The 19,193-nt window shown below is 31.5% G+C and overlaps 1 protein-coding gene and 2 long non-coding RNA genes across 3 annotated transcripts; 2 read left to right on the forward strand and 1 right to left on the reverse strand.

Moving 5' to 3' along the window:
- The first annotated feature begins 3,240 nt into the window (after positions 1–3,240).
- On the forward strand, positions 3,241–3,666 carry LOC143625763 (uncharacterized). Its single transcript, XM_077096017.1, has one exon. The coding sequence runs from the start codon at positions 3,241–3,243 to the stop codon at positions 3,664–3,666; it is 426 nt and encodes a 141-aa protein (XP_076952132.1).
- A 3,171-nt stretch (positions 3,667–6,837) lies between these two features.
- LOC143625744 (uncharacterized) lies at positions 6,838–7,654 on the reverse strand. Its single transcript, XR_013152323.1, has 3 exons — positions 7,397–7,654; positions 7,045–7,131; positions 6,838–6,954 (listed from the first exon to the last, which is right to left on the reverse strand). It is a non-coding gene; the product is annotated as an uncharacterized LOC143625744 (long non-coding RNA).
- Positions 7,655–16,226: 8,572 nt separating this feature from the next.
- On the forward strand, positions 16,227–17,752 carry LOC143625745 (uncharacterized). The gene is made up of 3 exons (XR_013152324.1): positions 16,227–16,950; positions 17,050–17,139; positions 17,608–17,752. It is a non-coding gene; the product is annotated as an uncharacterized LOC143625745 (long non-coding RNA).
- Positions 17,753–19,193: the final 1,441 nt, after the last annotated feature.

Raw genomic sequence — 19,193 nt, forward strand, 5'->3', positions numbered from 1 at the left:
ATTTGGATCATCATATCAGGAATGATCGCGGCTAGTTGTTTGGTGATTTGAGCAGTTAACTTGCGGCTAGAGGTTTTGGAAGAACGACGCTTGTTGAAATGGATAGACATTCTGCGAACAATAGTAAAGAAATTCGTGAGACCCGGAATAGGGTGTGGTATATAAGAAATTCCTTGTTAAAGTTTGTTTTAAAATAAATACATAAATGAAAATCATAACAATGGTAATAAATCTTGTGTGGAACTTTAAAGTTTTCATGAACCACCATGGACTATTATTTTCCAAACACCAACGAAATTCGAAATCAATTCGAACCGAAAGTTGGGTATTCGTGTACAGACTTCCATTTAAAACACATTGTAAAACATAAAGGAGTGCAACCATATTCTTTTCACAAAGAGAACATGCTCGCGGTGAAAACTTAAAGTTCTGATTCATATGGCGTTGAAAGTGGTATGCTTTGGCCTAATAGGATTCATGCCATTTCCTAACTCTTCAGGTAAGCAACCGGGTCCCGCGTCTGATTGGATTTATACGCATTGCTTATCCTTAGGTTTCAATAACCTTGGTGTCAAGAGTTTCGGAAAACAAGCACGTCCCCCTTCCAGTTACTACATACCCGCCATAACGAACCATCTTTAAGAAGAAGAAATATCGGAACACCACAATAAAAATCTATTATTGAAAATGTTTGAAAAATCTTAGCTTTTAGGCATAAGCCTTGGACTTGTGTGTGCTTTGTGTACATGAGGCGTAAATGAATTGACAATAAAATATTAAGAAAGTGCATTGAAAAATCACATAAGGCCCACATAATTTTCTAATTATGCAACCTAAACAATTAAGCAAATAAACTATAACTAACTAGAACACTACGTCTAATGTCCTATCTTATAGTCACGGCTCTGATACCAATCTGTAACACCCCGGCTTTAGCAGAATACGCCCGTGTGTGACGTACAGATTGCCCAAAACACTAGCGGAATACCAATCTGTAACACCCCGACAATAATATCATTAATTCATTCAAATCCCAAGTACACAAGTCTATCAAATAAACAAATACAAAGTGAAAGGAACAAAACAACGTCTTCTTGTTTATTATTTAAATAACCTAACTTCTAGTATTTCTCGCCACTTCATCCTCTAATAAAAGTACATGTAGCATATATATAAAATAAAGTCAACTAATTGAATAGTTGGTGAGTTCACATAAGTTTGATACAAGTACATAAAAACCATACACTTCCATGAAACTTGGTGTAGTAATAGCGCAACCAATGCCTTTTCCATTCGGTAACAACCAAATGTACTCGGATCGGGGGGTCCCTATTCCACTCATAACATAGAGGTCCTGAGTGCATAGGGGGCGTATGATCATACTTATTGAGGAAACCATGAGCAAGTAGTCTTTGAGCAAGTAAGCAAATAAGCACACAAGTCCATGTAACGAATTGTAGTTTGTAATAATAAATAAATGAAATTGAATTGTTGATAGGATATATATGCTACCCCCAAAATATTTAAAAAGGGTAAAAAAAGAGGGTGTGAAAAACTCACCTTTGAAATTGAAATGACAACTTGGAAACGAAACGGGAAGCGCGTTATATGAAACCGAACGATCGAATCTCGCGAGCTAAAATAATAAACCCTATAATTACTAACTAAATAATGGAAAATTAAAGGTTGGTTTTAAGCTTCATATATTAATATTTGTATATATACTTTTACCCTTTTAAAGTATATAAATATTTTAATTTTAATGGATTTTAACGATTTATTACTATAATATTATTTATGAGTTTTATACTAAATTTGTATATAATAATGTTACGGGATCTTAGCGTTACCGGTGTATTTTATTTTAGTATAATTGTTGTCTTTTTTTAGAATCTATAAAGTTTAGGACGATAATATAGGTATATATATACATATTTATTTATTTATTTATTTATTTATTTTACGAATTTTATCGAACGGTTCTGGTTTATAAAAGTTTAGTTTTTTTTTGGTTGAAAAAGTTAAAAATAATCTAAAACAATTGTTTTAAAACTTAAAAATGATTTTATTTATTTTATAATGATTTATAAACACACACACATATATATATATAATTTATTATAATTAATAAACATGGTTTAAAACATATAAAAAAAAGATGTGCAGTGACCCGGTTCGAACCCGGGTCTTCAAGGCCACAATAAGCATTCACAACCGTTGGACCAGACTCCATTTGTGTTATAAAGTTAGAAACAAAAATATATATGCAACAACATCATGTTCATCATCTTCTTGAGCAAACCCTAGATTCAATACACCTAATCTGTTCCATGTTTGTTCAATTTATGTTAGGGGTTTTGTTATTCACTTGAAACTAATACGATTTCATATCTTACTTACTTGATTTGGTGCCCGAATGATGGAGAACAAGACTCGCCGGAAAAGTAACTTTGATGAACAAATCGGAGTTATAGAGAGTGTTAGAGGGGATTTTGAAGATTGGTGCGAGTTTAGATGTTGATTTGGGTCCTATTTATAGTCTCAATTGGATTAGTTCATGTTTAATTCGAGTTATTATGATTTAATAATAATTCCAACGGGTTTAGTGATTACTATAAGTTAATTAGGTGTTAAATGGCGAAATAACTCGCGAATTAATGTTGATAATTAGTGGAGGAGTCGTTTGGTGGGATTAACGGATCAAAACGGGCTTTTAATGGGTGTTTTGAGGGTCACCGGCCTTCCTCACCGTTGCCGGATTTCGTGTCCGTCGGAAAAACGTGGGGGAAGAAGGGGGAGGGGCTGGGCATTTATTTTTTTATTATTTTAAATGAAATTTACACATTAATCCCCTAAACTATCAAAATTTATATGTTTTGTTTTTAAACTTTATTTATCTTTTGAACCTTGAACTTTATAAATATATATAACTAGATAAAAATTTTACATACTTTAATATCTTTGGTTTGTTTACGATTTATACTTAAATAGTTTGTACTTGATTATTTATTCATGTTTAAGGCTCAGAGATTCGTAGATTGAACGATACGAATAGATAATGAACGGATACAAACTTTAAATCATTGAAATTGATATAACTAGATAAATCTCATAAAAAATACATTAAAACGACTAAACGGGTCGGTTTAACGAATACAAATACAAATACAAATACGAAAATTGACAAATGTCACAAATTATGTTACTAAAAAAGTTGGAATTCATGCGTGGAGAGTCGAGATGGAGAGAATTCCGGTTTTATTTTCGTTGGCAAAGCGAGGTATTTCGGTTCCGTCGGTTGTTTGCCCGATTTGTGAGGAAGAGCACTTGATGATCTCTTGCGATTTCGCTCAAATGGTTTGGAGTGTTATTACTTCGTGGTGTAAGGTACCATCCATTTACGCATTTTCGGTTAAAGATTTATTGGAATTACATAAGTATACGTTTTTTCCGAAACGGAAGGCGAAGGCATTTTATGTGGTTTGTTTGACAACGATATGGTGTATTTGGAGGGCAAGGAATGTGTTGGTCTTCGAGGGTAAGTCGGTTAGTCTTAATAATGTGATGGGCGAGATTAAGACGTTAAGCTTCTTGTGGGTGAAGAACCGAGGGAAACACTTAGATCTTACTTGGGATAATGGGAGTGAGTTTAAATTCACTTTGTAATCTGTTGGGGTATCAATATACATTTGTTCATGTTAGAGTATCAATATATATATGTGTGTGGAAAAATAAAATTTATTCACGTTAAATATCTTGTTCATGCCAGCCCGCGAGTTCATGTCGTGTCGTGTTTGAGCACATATATCGGTCACATTTTCAGGTTTGGGTTGGGTTTTTGTGTAGTTGGACACGTCAGCCCGCGAACACAACTGGAGATTGACACTGATTATATCAACTTGAACAAGAAAGACTGTTACTTCCGCATTCCATTTTCCGTTGTGAAGTACCTAATATTTCATTTGTTCACTTTGTCAATTTAATGTATAGAACATGTTAAAGGTAACTCACTTATAAATATATATATATATATACCGTAATATCTCGTAAACACGTAAAAGTAACAATATATGTGGGCATGTGGCTAAAAGTATTAGATAACTAATCGCATATACCACCAAATATGAAAATATAAATTACCTTTATTGAATATGTCCATGAATTTGAATAGTTGATCAAGAAGCATCAATTGTTGCTACTGGTTTCATTCTGCACATATACTTATATCCTGATAAAAATCATAAATAACACTACAGCATGTCAATTTCAATATAGCATTGTTGTTGTGACTTTCATTCCATGAATATGAGACTTGTTTGCAAAGCAGGTGGGTTGGTCGGGCAAGTTAACGGTTTAAATAAGGTAACTGCCGACTGTCAATCAACAAACAAAAAGTTTTAAATAAAAAAAAATATATGTATGGTGAGTATGTAGTAACTAAAATAAATTTAAAATATATAGTTACATGAAACAGAACGAGTGCTCTCAAACCGCATCGTTTAATCTCTAGCAGCAGCTTGTCAAGAACTTGAAATTTGCCACTGACATTGATTTCAGCAGCCAATGGATCATCATCAATCAAAGAACCTTCTTTTGAAGAATTACGCAAAATGGGGTCCGCAAGAAACGGGTGATCACAGCACTGCAAAAATAATTATTAAGCAGATTAAGAATAAGCATTTACCAAACAGAACGCGAAACATTACCAATAAAAGAGAACCTTTTGAATCTGGGTGAGAATATCACGGAGTGGAGATTTTCTTGAAGGTGAGGAGAGTGCGTCTGAATTTGAAGCTAAAATTGAACAATATTGTTCGATTTGCATTGAAGAAAGATGAACCGGGACCCAATACTCGTCAAGATCAGAGGTGCTTAATGTGCACTCGAATGCTATAAACGACGACAGTCGTTCTTTTAATGTGTTAATATCATTGTTCATCTCCATGTCAGCATCAACAGTTTGTATCTTTTTATTTTTGCAGTCAATGAGTGAAAGGATATTTCGGTAGCTTTGCAGGATATCCTGAAATAGTTGACTGAAATCAAAAAATGTAAAAAACAAAGGCTGCAGCACGCAGTAGTGGCGGCCCCGCAGGTCAAAATGGGCTGGGCCAGGTTGACCCGCATGCATTTGTTGAGATTGAATGCACTTAAGACTAAACATGGACTCAAGTTGACTTTCAGCCCGTTTGACCAGTTTAACTTGCTTCGCGTTTTATCTATCGTCTATATTATTTTTTGACCCGCATACATTTGTTGAGAATTATTAGTGCACTAAAGACAGACTTAAGTTGGCTTTCGGCCTGTTTGACCGATTTGACTTTACCCTTTTTTAGCTGTTTTTTATTATTATGGGCCCACATACATATGTTGAGAATTAGTGGACTAAAGACAGGCTTAAGTTGCCTTTCAGCCCGTTTGACCAATTTGACACGTTTCCCTTTTGACCCGTTTGAAATAAAAGAAAGGTGAGAAAACATACCTCTGACTCGCCAGTAACTGTTAACAGTTTCATATCAGCCATAAGCTTCAGAAACTTGTTTAAATGTGTTGAATATACGGAGCATTGGCTCTCGTCTATTACTATCAATTCCCATTTAGTATTACTAACCATTTTTAACTCCAAATCCTGCAAAAAAACAAAACGAATATAATTTCCACATGATAAATTTGAGTCAGTTTCATATAATATCAAGAACTAAGTACCTCAGCAATGGCATCCAGAGAAGATAAAACGACTTGAGATTCTGAATCTCTAATGGTGATAATATAGTGACCACCTTTTGTTATGGTATCGACACTTGGTAGCTAGTAAAATTTATATTGTATAGTTTACGACACAAAAGAATGGTATACATGAATAAATGGTGTACATTTTGAATGTAAGTTTAAATGTAACCTGGTGCCATAAAAAATCGTCTATATGGTAGGTGTGTCCTTACCAAAGCAAATCTACTAACTATTTTTAACAAGGTTTTGAAGGCCAACTTTTTTTCATTCATAACATACATTCTAAAGAGCAAACACCCCCACAATGTAAAAAAGAATGCATAAAAAGAATAGAAAATGATTATGTTATTCTAAAAAAATATATACATTCTGGATAACTATATGTATAATCGATTGGGTTCGGTTCATTAAATTATGCTACACACCAATACCAAAAGAGAAATTACAATTTGCGGTTAATCAGTCAGAAACCCGTGTTAAGTAACTAACTTTACGTGGTTTTCAAAAGTGAACAAGTGCCAACCTAATATTGAGAAATTCGATGCATGAATTTGGTTACAAAATTACATTTATGAATTGGTCGATCCGGGTTCATTTCTATCTAACCGGTCAAATGAGTAAAAATAAAATATGACCTTAAAAGAAACGACTCAAACTGATTGAACATACAAACTTCTAAATAATTTTATAAAGTGTTGCTCGGTGTAAATGAGTAATTTGGATATGTAGTATGTTGGGTTGACCCAAAAGTTAAAACACTTTTTTCCCAAATAAAAGTCCACAACAGTTTTTTGAATTGTTAATTTTTTTTCATTTTCAAATTTGTGCCCAAACTTATACTATTCAATGAAAAACAACATGATGATTTGGACGTGTGAGACATCATGATGCAATTTGAGTCCAACTTGCATATGAACTTTCATTAGTATTGCAAGAAGCAACTTTGAGTCATGCTACAAACTTTTAATGTTAAAGCTGCTAATTTAAAAATCAACAATACTGCATAGTTGAATTGTAATTGAGTTTTTAGTATGCTGAAAATTTAGTATGGTTTAAAACTACAGATACAACTTTTATGGGTTTTTAAAAAGCAGAAAAATTCACGGGTATTGTCTTTACATACTTAATGCCTCGTTGTAGCGTGTAAGGAAATCTGCTGGGCTCGAGTCAGATTGGGTAATCGTTTGGAATTTCTTTATTGCAGTAAACGTATGCCATAACCTACTATTATTACTTGCATCAAACATCAATCCAACTCAAGCATATAAATCAAACAAAAATTATACGACTAAATATTTAAGAAATAACATTCACCTAAAATCTGTGTGCACGACTCTGTGAAATTGCATGCTTACGATGAGGACTCGAGAGGCGTACAAAGAGAAACTACAAACAAGAAACCTGTAGCATGAAATATGTCAATAAAGAGTAAATTACAGTTAATAAGTATAGTTGAACTTCATAACCTAAAGCTTAAATCCAATTAAAATCACAGAACTAAACTCTATTTCAAAAAAATCTCAATTCATATTAGATACTAAATTAAATCATAGGCCAATTTTTAAGACAAAAAGAACCCTAATTGGAAGCATACACATGCAATTAATTGAAACCCTATAATCAGTTAAACCCATACGTGAAGGTAATCAGGAAGTTGAATGTGCACCTGGTTTTCGTGATGCGAAGGTGGTGGCTGAGAGAGATACCGCAGGAGTGAAGATCGGCATTATAATACATAGAAACTGACAGCTATTAAAACAAATTGATTGAGGAATGGATTGATTGTTGATGGCTGTAACGTATGTAGAGTAATTAAAAAGAAACTATTGAAGTGACCGGTCGGGATGGGTGTATCGGACTTGGAAGCAGGAGGTTTGGAAGCCGGAGCATTCAATTGCCATTATTATTGCGTCTGAGAGAGAGAGAGTAGAGGAAGGGGAACGATTGCATGTTTTATAATGTAATATAGATACAGATATATATAGGGTTGGTATCATTTAAAAGCTATAAAAAAGTTAAAAATGCTTAGGAATTCCAAATAATCAAATATTTTTTTAACTTTTTTTTTATATATTAACATTATTTAAGAGTAGTTTTATCATATTTTATATAAAAAATTTTATTACATATATTAATCACAAGTTTACATATATGTAAAATTTATGTACTAACAAATTTACATAGGTGTAAAACAAAACATAGATATGTATAAAAACTAATTTTCAAAATTGTAATCGTAGATATAGATATAGAAAATGATAAAACTACTCTCAAAGAACGTTAACATACAAAATTTTCTATAAAAAACGTTAGTTTTTAAGGGTTCCTTCAAGTTCTTAAATAACAGTTATATATATATATATATATATATATATATATATATAGGGGATGGTTTAAGAGAGAAATGATATTATTACAAGAAATGTGAAAATGAATATGGACCACTAGTTTTGTTTTAAGTTTTAAATGCTTAAAGCTAAATAAAAAAAATATTAATTATTCTCTTTCTTCAATTAATATAACTAATAAACCATAATACTTATCTATTTAATTAATATAACTAATTAAATTATTATAATTAGAAATATTAAGAACTTATTTATTTTTATAACTTACTTTTTGTTTCTTAAATGTTTATCCTACACAAGTATAATTTATTAATATATTAAAATTTCTTAATATCCAAAACTAATTTCTTCCAACTCAATATACTAATATCTATCAACACATACTTTCATTATGATGAATAATACCAAAAAACTATTTTACATGTATTTGCATTAGATATCAACAAAAAACATACAACCTACACAAAAACGTATAATCTACACTTGTTCTAAGAATAAGACAACATATAACCTACACACGAAAAACATTTAACCTACACACAAAATTCATCATCAATAAAATACAAAGGAACACGAAAACATTTAACCGACACACGAAAAACATATAACCTACACACGAAAATTTTATCTTACACAAATACAATTTATTCATCATTAATTTCTTTTTATTCAAAACCAATTTTTTCAAACTCAACATATCAATATCTATCAACACGTAGTTACATTGTGATGAATAATACAAAAAACTATCTTACACATGTTTGCATTAAATATGAATGAAAAATATACAACCTACACAAAAACATATAACTTACACTTGTTTTAATAATAAAAAAAACATATAACCTACATACGAAAAACATATAACCTACGCATGTGTAGGATATGTGTATCTTTGCGTGGTTTAAATAATTGTTGATGTCGAATTCCATACGTAAGTTGTATGTTTTTTGTATGTTGTACGTTTTTATCGCTCAAAACAAGTGTAGGTTATATAACTTTGTGTAGGTTGTATATTTATTGTTTACATTTAATGAACACATTTGTATGATATTTTTTATTATTATTTATGACAATAATTTTTATAGGCATACCAATTGAAAAAATATATATATTATGTTTTGATATTTAGTGTTAAAAAACATGCTAATAAATTGAGTGAAAATTATTTTTTTAATATAAATAATAGTATTATATGAATAAATTGTATTTATGTTGAATAAAATGAAGAATAGGTAAATAAAAAATAAAACTAAAGTAGTGTTTTTATCTTTTTAATTATTATATTTAAATTAGTTAGATATATTAATTAGAGAGAGATTCATTATGGTTATATTAGTTGTATTAATTGGTGAGAGAGAGTGCATTTATTGTTGCATTTACATCTTTTTTATTTATTTTTAAATATTTAAAAACTAAAATAAAATTAGTGGTTCATATTCATTTCTCTCATTTCTTGCAATAATTTGATTTCTTTCTTGAACTTAAACATATATATATATATATACTAGTTTTTATCCCCCGTATTACGGGGGCTATTTTAAATTACTCGTTTTTAATATTTATATACTTTTTTGGGTTTAATTTTATTTATTTTAATGAAATTTATAATATATTTAGAATTTGATGATAAGAATGTTTCACAAATAACTAAGATGTTATAACCCGGTTTAAAATTTATCTGGTTTTGGTAAGACCCAAGACCCGCTTATTTTTTTACTATAAAATTGTTTCTTAATTATAAATAATATTTTTTACAAAAAATTCATATAATAATTTTTAGTATATCCTATTTTATAGGATTTTCACATCAATAATTTGGTGAGAATAATTTTTAATTTAATGAGATGTTATAACCCGTTTAAGGAATATCTGGGTTTGGTAAGACCCATACCCGTGAATTCGGGTCAAATGCATGAGAAGCCTCTATTTAAAAATCAAGCAAATCTGATTACTCCAAAAAAAGTGGGAACGGCCACATCGCGACACGTAGGATTTTTATGTTTTTGTTTATATATTATATATATATATATATAGGGGATGGATCTTGCGAGAAGTCGTTTTATAACGAGAAGTGCGAGAAGTAAATCACAACCATTGATTATAAAGATCAATGGTTTATGTTTCAACATGGCATTTTAGTAAATATTAAGAAGTTATAACCAAATTTTTATTGCTTAAAAGGGCATGATAGTAAATCTTATGTAGCTATAGAAAAGGAACTGCTGATGTATCCCTGGTTTAACTCTATCCCTGGTTTCACTATGTATCTTCTACATACTTTGTTCTAAAAAAAATCCTACAAACACATCGAGGCATTAAATCTTCTTCAAATATTCAATTGATACAGTCGTCATAATTAAAATCGATTGATTCTAATTCCTTGAGTATAAGAAGCAATAAGTGTTTTGTCAATTAAACGACAATGGTTTTGAAGTGGAATTGGGGGTTTCTCAGATGCTAGTGGGATCGAACCCTACACAAGGTGTTAAAGGTATGTTCATCAATATTAGGTTTTGTTGTTTTTTTGTTAGAGGTTTGCAGGTTTTTTTATATGATTATATGTAGGTTATGAAGTTACTAATGGTATGATCAGTTGATGTGTAGGTATGCCTGATTCCTGTGTAGGTATGCGATTCATGTGTAGGCATGTTCAATTCTTATTTAGGTATGCTCGATTCATGTGTAGGTATGATGATAGGTTTGTATACTCGATTCCTGTGTAAGCATGCTCGATTCTTGTGTAGGTATTCTAGATTCATGTGTAGTTATGGTGATAAACTAGTAATCTCGATTCATATGTAGGTACGATGTTAGATTTGTATGCTCGATTCCTGTGTAGGTATGATCAATTCATGGGTAGCTATAGATGATAAAGTAGTATGCTCGATTCATGAGTAGGTATGATGTTAGATTTGTATTGTCGATTCATGTGTAGGTACGATATAAAATGATGCAGAAACATAATGAATCAACTATGTGCTATAGTGTTGAAATAATTTTCATGGGTGTATATACCTACAATATTTAGTCTTTGTGAGAAATTGTTATTTGTTTTTATATGTTCTTTGTCTTTAATTGTATATAATCAGTATTAAAGTTGTGTTGATGTCGTATATATACTAATGGATAATACAATCTTATTTTGATCTAGGTTATTACGATATATGTAAGAATTATGATTTTGTAGATGTGGTTTACTGTGGATGTTACATTTAGGGAATATGTGTTAACTGAAGATGTATGCTACACAAGAGGTTATGTGTAGGGAATTTGTGTTTTTAGGCTTTGTGAGGTTATTTGTATGATCTGGTCATTATAATATATTGGAATGCTTGGTTGTGTGGGATATTATGTTACTATAAGAATACGTATTTGTAGGATTTATGTGGGTATTATGTCTCTGTATGCTATTTTGTGGATATGTAGACCGTGTAAGGAATAACATATGTGGGGATTTAGTTTTGTAGGTTTGTGTTATTTCTACAATTTGGCTGTGTAGGGTTGTGTTATTTAGTGTAGGGTATATTTGCTGGAAATATAATATATACGATGTCTATGTAAAATAATCTATTAGAATGCTTGGTTGTGTGGGGTATTATGTTTAATAAGTTTATTTGTTGATTATTTTTTGAAACAGAATAAACGACATTTGGGGCTTACAGGATTCATAGGTAACAAAAGGCGTGACTCTGTTAAAAAAACATAATTATACGCACTTTAATAACAAGCCGGATACGCACCCTAAATAACGAGCAATAAATAGACGCGTTGGCTCCTGCGAAACACCTTTTTTTTGTTGATGAACTATTGTGTTTTAATCATGGCTCTTTTGTGGATCTGGGATTATTCTTAAAAGTATTAATGTAATAAAAAAGAATTTTGATTTTCTGATTTGTATTTTATAATCTGTGTGTTGTGTACTTTAATTAACGTGCATCAAATTCTTCCTTAGCAGGTGAAACAAGTTTTGCATAATTCAATTATATATAAATTATGATTAAACTTACAACCGATGTAAATAGTGTATGATTATAATATGTATTGTTAGTATATAAAACGTTTTGAATTTTAATGAACTAGATGGAATGGCATTTTGTGAATAATGGTATATGTGATTCCAATCGAGCTGTACAAACTAAAGAAAAAGCAATGTATTTTTGATGAACAAATATCTTATTTTATTGGGGCATAGAGTTACACAATCGAATTGAGATATTTGGGAATATTTGAATGATCGATAAAATGGGGTGGTTAGAATTTAGTTGTTGGCTATCAAAAATTCAAAATTCAAAAACTGATAAATTATATATAAAAAACTAATATGTAACTTGCAATTAATTATTACTTACCAAATGTATAAAAATCATATTTTACTAACATACTTCTTTCATAAAAAAATGATAAAGAAAAAAAGATAAATTATGATTGGTTGGATTTATTTCTCGTACTTCTCGCTCTAAAAAATCTTCTGAAATGAACCTAATCCTATATATATATATATATATATATATATATGCGCTATAACACCATTATACCCCTAAAATAAAACCCATAATTTGCTGACGGGGCATCACATGGCGCAAAACGCCCTATTTTGTAGCCCCCCACTACATATAGCCTAAGTAAGTTTTCTTTTAAGGGTTGAATGGAGATAATTGAGTGGGTCAATGCCCATTAGTGATAAGCATTTACCGTTCAAAATATTTCTTTTCCTACTTATATAATTAAAATTTATAATCTCCCTCCTAGTAAATTGAAATTTCCCACCTGAAATTTCATTATGCCCCTCACCATAGTTAATTATGGACCAACATTGGTAAACTGCTCTCACCAATTTACCCAACCTTAATCGAAGTCATTGACTACAAGATCTGTTTCATTCCCCAGTACTTAACACTGTAATCCCAGAATCTATTGCCCTAAATCCACCAATTTCCTCCATCGCAAAAAACCCTAACATAGACGAGTCGCATTTCAACGATGCTTACGAACAAGGTAAATGGGATTCTTCTCAATTGACATAACCAGGTATAGGTAAATTAAACCCAACTATCAACGTTATCGAACTGAAATTGATGTTTGTTTAATTTAATTTCCTACTTCTTACGGCTAGTATTAATCTTCGCATCTTATTCATTCGAAAATCAAAATTAGTTTAATTTGTGTTATGTGGATCCTGCTTGTATGATGTGATTCTTGTCAATTTACATAACTAGGGACATGAGCAAGATATGAAATCTATTTGCTTGAAAGGGATTTATACTATCCAACAATTTTTTTAACTAGAATACTGGATGTTCTCATCAAGTTCATGGTATTTTTTTAATTACTTCTCTTTTCAAGTTCATCAATTTTTGCTTGCCTTACACCCTGAAGCTTCTTTGATCATCAACTAAATCCACAATATGGCAACAATTAAAAAAAAATTACAGTTTGGCCCGTTTGATGAAGAACTTTTTTCAGATATTAAGAATATTAGTATATAAACTAAACTTATTAATATTTATATTAAGTATAGGGGTCTTATTGTAATTATTGTAATTAGTAGGGTTAATATGTAATTATTTAGTCTATAACTATGGAATGATGTCAGACAAATTAACGATCGTGTATTCAGTATTTTCATTCACATATGTTCAGTGTTTTAATTCAAGATTTGCTTTTGTGTAACATCCATCTTGTTCTTATTCAATTGAGAATTGTGTGATTTGTTCGTTGATTACCAACAGTGGCATCAGAGCCAAGGTTTTTAATCGATTTGGGTATTCTATTTGTGAACGTCCCAGGTTTTAATCGATCAATTGGGAATCTGTGTGATTAATTGAATCGATCAAGGGAAACAAAAGGAGGGTGCAATCAAACTGGTGTTTGTTCTAGAAATTGATCGATCAAACAAGAGCCTATTTGAAATTGATTAAGAATTTGATCAATTGGGTCATTGTTTTCCCAAAAGAAATTGATTTGATAGGCCCTGTAACTGTCATTCAGTTAAGAACATCTGATAAAGAAATTGATATCCAGAAAACACAAAGAGTAAGCAATTTGATTGACAATTAGTCAATTGATCGTTTGAATCAGAATTCGTTTTTTGTAATCAAGAATCAATCTGAGTTGTTCGCATAATCAATCTGGTTCTTGTTCAGTTGTGATTCTTGAAGGTTTTATACTCTATTGGATATGAATTCAAGTACACAATCATATTGTATTGGTTGTTTAATCGGGTTACAGAATCAAGAGATTTTGTGGGATTGTTTAGAAACAACTCTATTTGGGACAATTCAGGCCCTACGCAAAATATTGTGTTTTTGGTTAAAAAACGAGTTCGGTTCGTTTTGATTATTTAACAGTTGATTTTGATACCCGTTTACCGTTGTTATTAGTAACAGTTGGTTATAAAGAAATTCGAGTTATGTTGAAACGGTTGGTTTTGTTTCACTTTGTTACCCAATAAACCAGTATACCATTTGTGTTTTGAATAGTCGGCTTAGGTAACGAATAAACTAGTGTACTGTTGTTGGTTGAGACAAACAGTTGGTTTTGGCTTGCCTTGTTAAACCCGTGTACTATTCTCGATTTAGAAAAAAAAATGGCTGTTTTTTGTGCTTTGAATAGTCGGCTTAGGCAACAGATAAACCCGTGTACTGTTGTTGGTTGAGACAAACAGTTGGTTTTGGCTTGCCTTGGTAAACCCGTGTACTATTCTTGGTAGAAAACGGTTTGGTTTTTATTTACATTGTGATCGGAAAAACCGAGTACCGTTGTTGAAATAGTTGGTTTCAAAAAATCCGTTCACTATTTCTGGAATTAATAGTTGGTTTGTTTATAACCCGAAACTGTTTAGATTAAAGTTGGCAACAAATTTTTCTAAATTTGTAATAGTCAATTTATCAAGATTGGGGAAAAGAAAACTCATAAAATGGTCGAGTCCAAGGATAAAGAAGTTGTGACTTCAAAGGAAGGAGGGACATCAATGAGTTTTCAATGCCCTGTGTTAAACTCCACAAATTACACCATTTGGGCTATAAAGATCAGATCGATCTTTAACATCCATGGAATTTGGGAAGCCATCGAACCAAAAGAGGGCAGCAAAGTTGATGAGAAAAAAGATAATACTGCAATTGCATTACTATTCCAAGCGATTCCAGAAAACATGGTATTGCAAATTGCTAATTTTACTTCGGCCAAAGAAATTTGGGACGCATTAAAGGTTCGACTTGTTTGAGTTGACAGAGTTAAAGAAGCGCGTTTAGAAACACTCGAGTCAGATTTTGAGTCTCTAAAAATGGGTGTTGACGAGTCGCTTGATGTGTATGCCAGGAAAATAAGTGAGATTGCATCACAAGCGAGCAATCTTGGGCATACTATGAATGACAAGAAACTGGTCCGAAAGCTACTCAGTTTTGTGCCAGAAAAATTAGTACAGATTGTTGCTGCGATCGAGCAATTTGTGGATCTTGGTGCAATGCCATTCCAAGAAGCCGTTCGAAGGTTAAAGGCATTCGAGGAACGCACCAAGAAGAAAAACAAGGAGGTAGACATGCATGACAGACTTCTTTTCACGAAAGAAGAAGGAAAAGAGAAAGTAAAGGAACAAAAGTGTGAACATTGCAGTCATGAAAGTTCAAAGCAAGGAAACAAAGAACGTGATCGAGGCAAGTATGGGAAGACTTGGAAGAATAAACAAGGAAATCAAGCCCAACAGGACAAGGATCACATAAAATGTTTCAAGTGTAACGAACGTGGGCATTTCAGGCATGAATGTCCAAATTGGAAAAGAAGGAAGGAGGCAAACTTGATCCGGGATGAAGATGACGAACCAACGCTACTGTGATAGCAACCGGATCTTAAAGAAACGAAGACCTCACTTAAACTAAGTTTAGTTTAAGGGGAGTATTAGTATATAAACTAAACTTATTAATATTAAGTATAGGGTTCTTATTGTAATTATTGTAATTAGTAGGGTTAATATGTAATTATTTAGTCTATAAATAGGGAATGATGCCAGACAAATTAACGATCGTGTATTCAGTATTTTCAATCACATATATTAGTGTTTTAATACAAGATTTGCTTTTGTGTAACATCCATCTTGTTCTTATTCAATTGAGAATTGTGTGATTTGTTTGCTGATTACCAACAGAGAAAAGAAGAGCTCTTGAGCAGGTGTATTTGGCTGCAGAAAACAAAGTATGCTTACACTTTTGATCTTTGAATTTTTATCAATATTCTAATCAAGTTTTTGAATTTTTATTAGATTTGTAGCCCACATAATCCAAAAGTTGAACAATGCCTCATTTATATTAAATTTAAAACCAGTTGAACCATGGTTTCCCTACTCATCATCACCGACCTGAATAGGCGACCTAATTGAAGTCTTGAAGAATCTTACCAATTCATTAACTGAAATGAATCTATGTCGTTGAAGCGGTGTTACTATGATATTATTTATATTATTGCCAATCCTTTAGATGATGCTTGATTTTCAGGTTTGTTTGGACATTGTTACTGGGATATTATTTGCATCATTCTCTGTATGCAGAGGAGGGAGTATTAAATGTTAATTAAGAAAGGGAGTATGAGAAAAAAAAATATTTGCTTTCAGTTTTTCCTTTATATTAATTTGCAAATAACCGGTTACTAATTGAATGTATGACCACCTTTTCACATTTAGGACTAGCCACTTTGTTTATTTTAATCATAGAGAAAGCCGTATTGTGATTGGGGATATCGAAATTAAGGCTGGTTGTTAACTGATTGGGGGATTATACTTGAAAAATTGACCAGGGAATACGTATCGTTCAAGAGTTTTGATCTTTTGATCTCAGTTACAAGTAAAATACTTTAATTTGCTACTTTGGCACTTTGCTTGGTAAGTGGTTAGTCTTGTTTCAACGTGGTAAACTACGCTGATTATGGCATGTTTCTTTGAATATTTGATTGGTAACTATTAAATGTGTAATGTTATTAGATGTTAATCAACAGTTGAGGACTGAGGAGCAGGGCCAACACGCTACAAAAAATAATCAAATATAATCAGAATGTTTACATCTATCTACATGTATTAATCTACTATGCTAATTTCTTTTATTAACCCTTGATTTGTTATTTTGCTTGTTTCAACATGATATATTAATTGCTAAAGGACAAGAATTTTAGTTAACGTTGGAACAGGTTAAATGGGTTGTATGGATCAAAAGTTTTTTATATGTAATTTTAATGCATCAGGCTTCTACTACAGTTTTTGAGGTTGATTATTTAAGAAGGATAATAGAAATTGTTAGTGAACTTCCTTGGGTGTTATGTGGATTTGGGAATTGTTAATGGCATTGGTTAGCCATAAAAAAGTTTATGGTATTTTTCAACGTATGCTTTCATGGTTACTTTTGAATATGCTATATTGTTATACGCTTATGATTTCATTTATGCATGTTACTTTAGAATTTGCGAGCACTAGGTCCATCATTTAGTAAACTTTTAGATGTTTTGAATCAATACTAACGTCGGTTTATATGGTTGATGATGGCAGGGTATGCATTGCTAGAAGCTTTGGAGTTAACATTTATGAAAGTGAAATTCTCACCCAAAGAAACATTTAGACTCATCTTGTAAACATTGAGAATTTGAAATGTTACCTATTACACAATGTTTTTCTAACATTTGGAATGTGTTTCGGATTGTACTCATTGAAATTATAATATTGTAATTTTTACATTTACAGTTTTATCGAACTTTTATTTTATAATTCTTATTTTAAATCATGTGATTTATGTTGAAAAGTTATGTGCCGCTAAAAAATTTGTCACAAAAGTTCCCTTTTAGATTGTGGCAAAAGAAATGTGTCACTAAAACTAGTCCAGATATGTAACTATAACTACTTATTAAAAGCATTAAAATTGTGCCATAAATGTCTTTATTTTTATTGTGGCAAAAAACAAAGTGCCGCTAATAGCCCAAATACTTTGTGCGGCATATTGAAAAAGTGCCACTAAAAGGCTTTACACTTCTAGTGACACACATTGTTACAGGGGTCTTTAGTGGCACATTTCGGGTTTCTAGTGGCACTTTTTGTATGTCACTATATGACATTTTTTTTGTAGTGTAAGTTAGAATTATTATACGTACTTCGTTGAAAAGCGCATTGGTGGACCCAGGATTTATGAGCAAACCCTTTAACACCACCTATGGATATCCACTACTCAGCCTACGACCTTCGTTTGAACTATACTAAAAGAAAACCAAGAGAATCAAATCTACTATACGCTTTAGCATGAAAACAATAACTTGTTAATTTTTTTAAAAACTTATAATTTTTAAAATTTTTAAGCATTTTGTACAAAAGTAAAAGGCATTGCTTAAGTTGGTAGAAAGTAGACAATGCCCAAGTTTTTTAGGCAATACTTTTGGTTTAATAAATAACCAAGAAACCAATCATGTTATTAACATGAAGTTAGGCTGAAAACAAATGCGAGAATGAAAAATATCATTTTGCAATAATATAAATCAAGAAATTTTAATCGATCTATTAGGATTTCTGAATTCATTTTGCATTCAGACAACAAAAGAATTATAACTTGCAGGGGCATAATTACCATTTTAGCCCTCATGAACCCAAAACAGATCCTTGAGAAGAAACTAATTGATCAACATTTGCATCATCCAGAGAAACCAACCACTTTAACATCCGCATTTTGAGAAATATGAAGCTGGATGAAAGAAGGTAAATGAAAATGTAAGGAACATGATATTAACTTCCATGGCTTAGCTAATATGGAATGCATTTCAGATTTAATAGCCAAAGTGCGAAACTCAGTAACAATTTGCAAGAGAACAACAAAAAGTTTTCACAATTAATTACTCATATTGGAAACAAAAATAATAGAGTACCTTCACATTAATACTTCTTCTTTAACCGTTGGCTTTGGAAACCTTCTCCATATAGTCATTTCTCTTAATAGCATAGCTTTACAAATAACCAAAAAAACCACCAAATACATACCCTTAGGCCAAACATTAACAAAATATATAAATAACATCATTATTGCAAATGTACTTATTGAACTATTCAAATGTTTAAAGTGTACTTATTTGAACACTAGGGTATAGTCCGTGTTA

Source organism: Bidens hawaiensis, unplaced genomic scaffold, assembly GCF_021521415.1.
Source record: "Bidens hawaiensis isolate Kalapana, Puna unplaced genomic scaffold, B.hawaiensis_p1.1 tig00004234_1, whole genome shotgun sequence".
Classification (NCBI taxonomy): Eukaryota; Viridiplantae; Streptophyta; class Magnoliopsida; order Asterales; family Asteraceae; genus Bidens; species Bidens hawaiensis.

Bases quoted from the DNA above. Each gene is read 5' to 3' on its own strand.
- LOC143625763 (XM_077096017.1), top strand. From the start codon at position 3,241: ATGGAGAGAATTCCGGTTTTATTTTCGTTGGCAAAGCGAGGTATTTCG.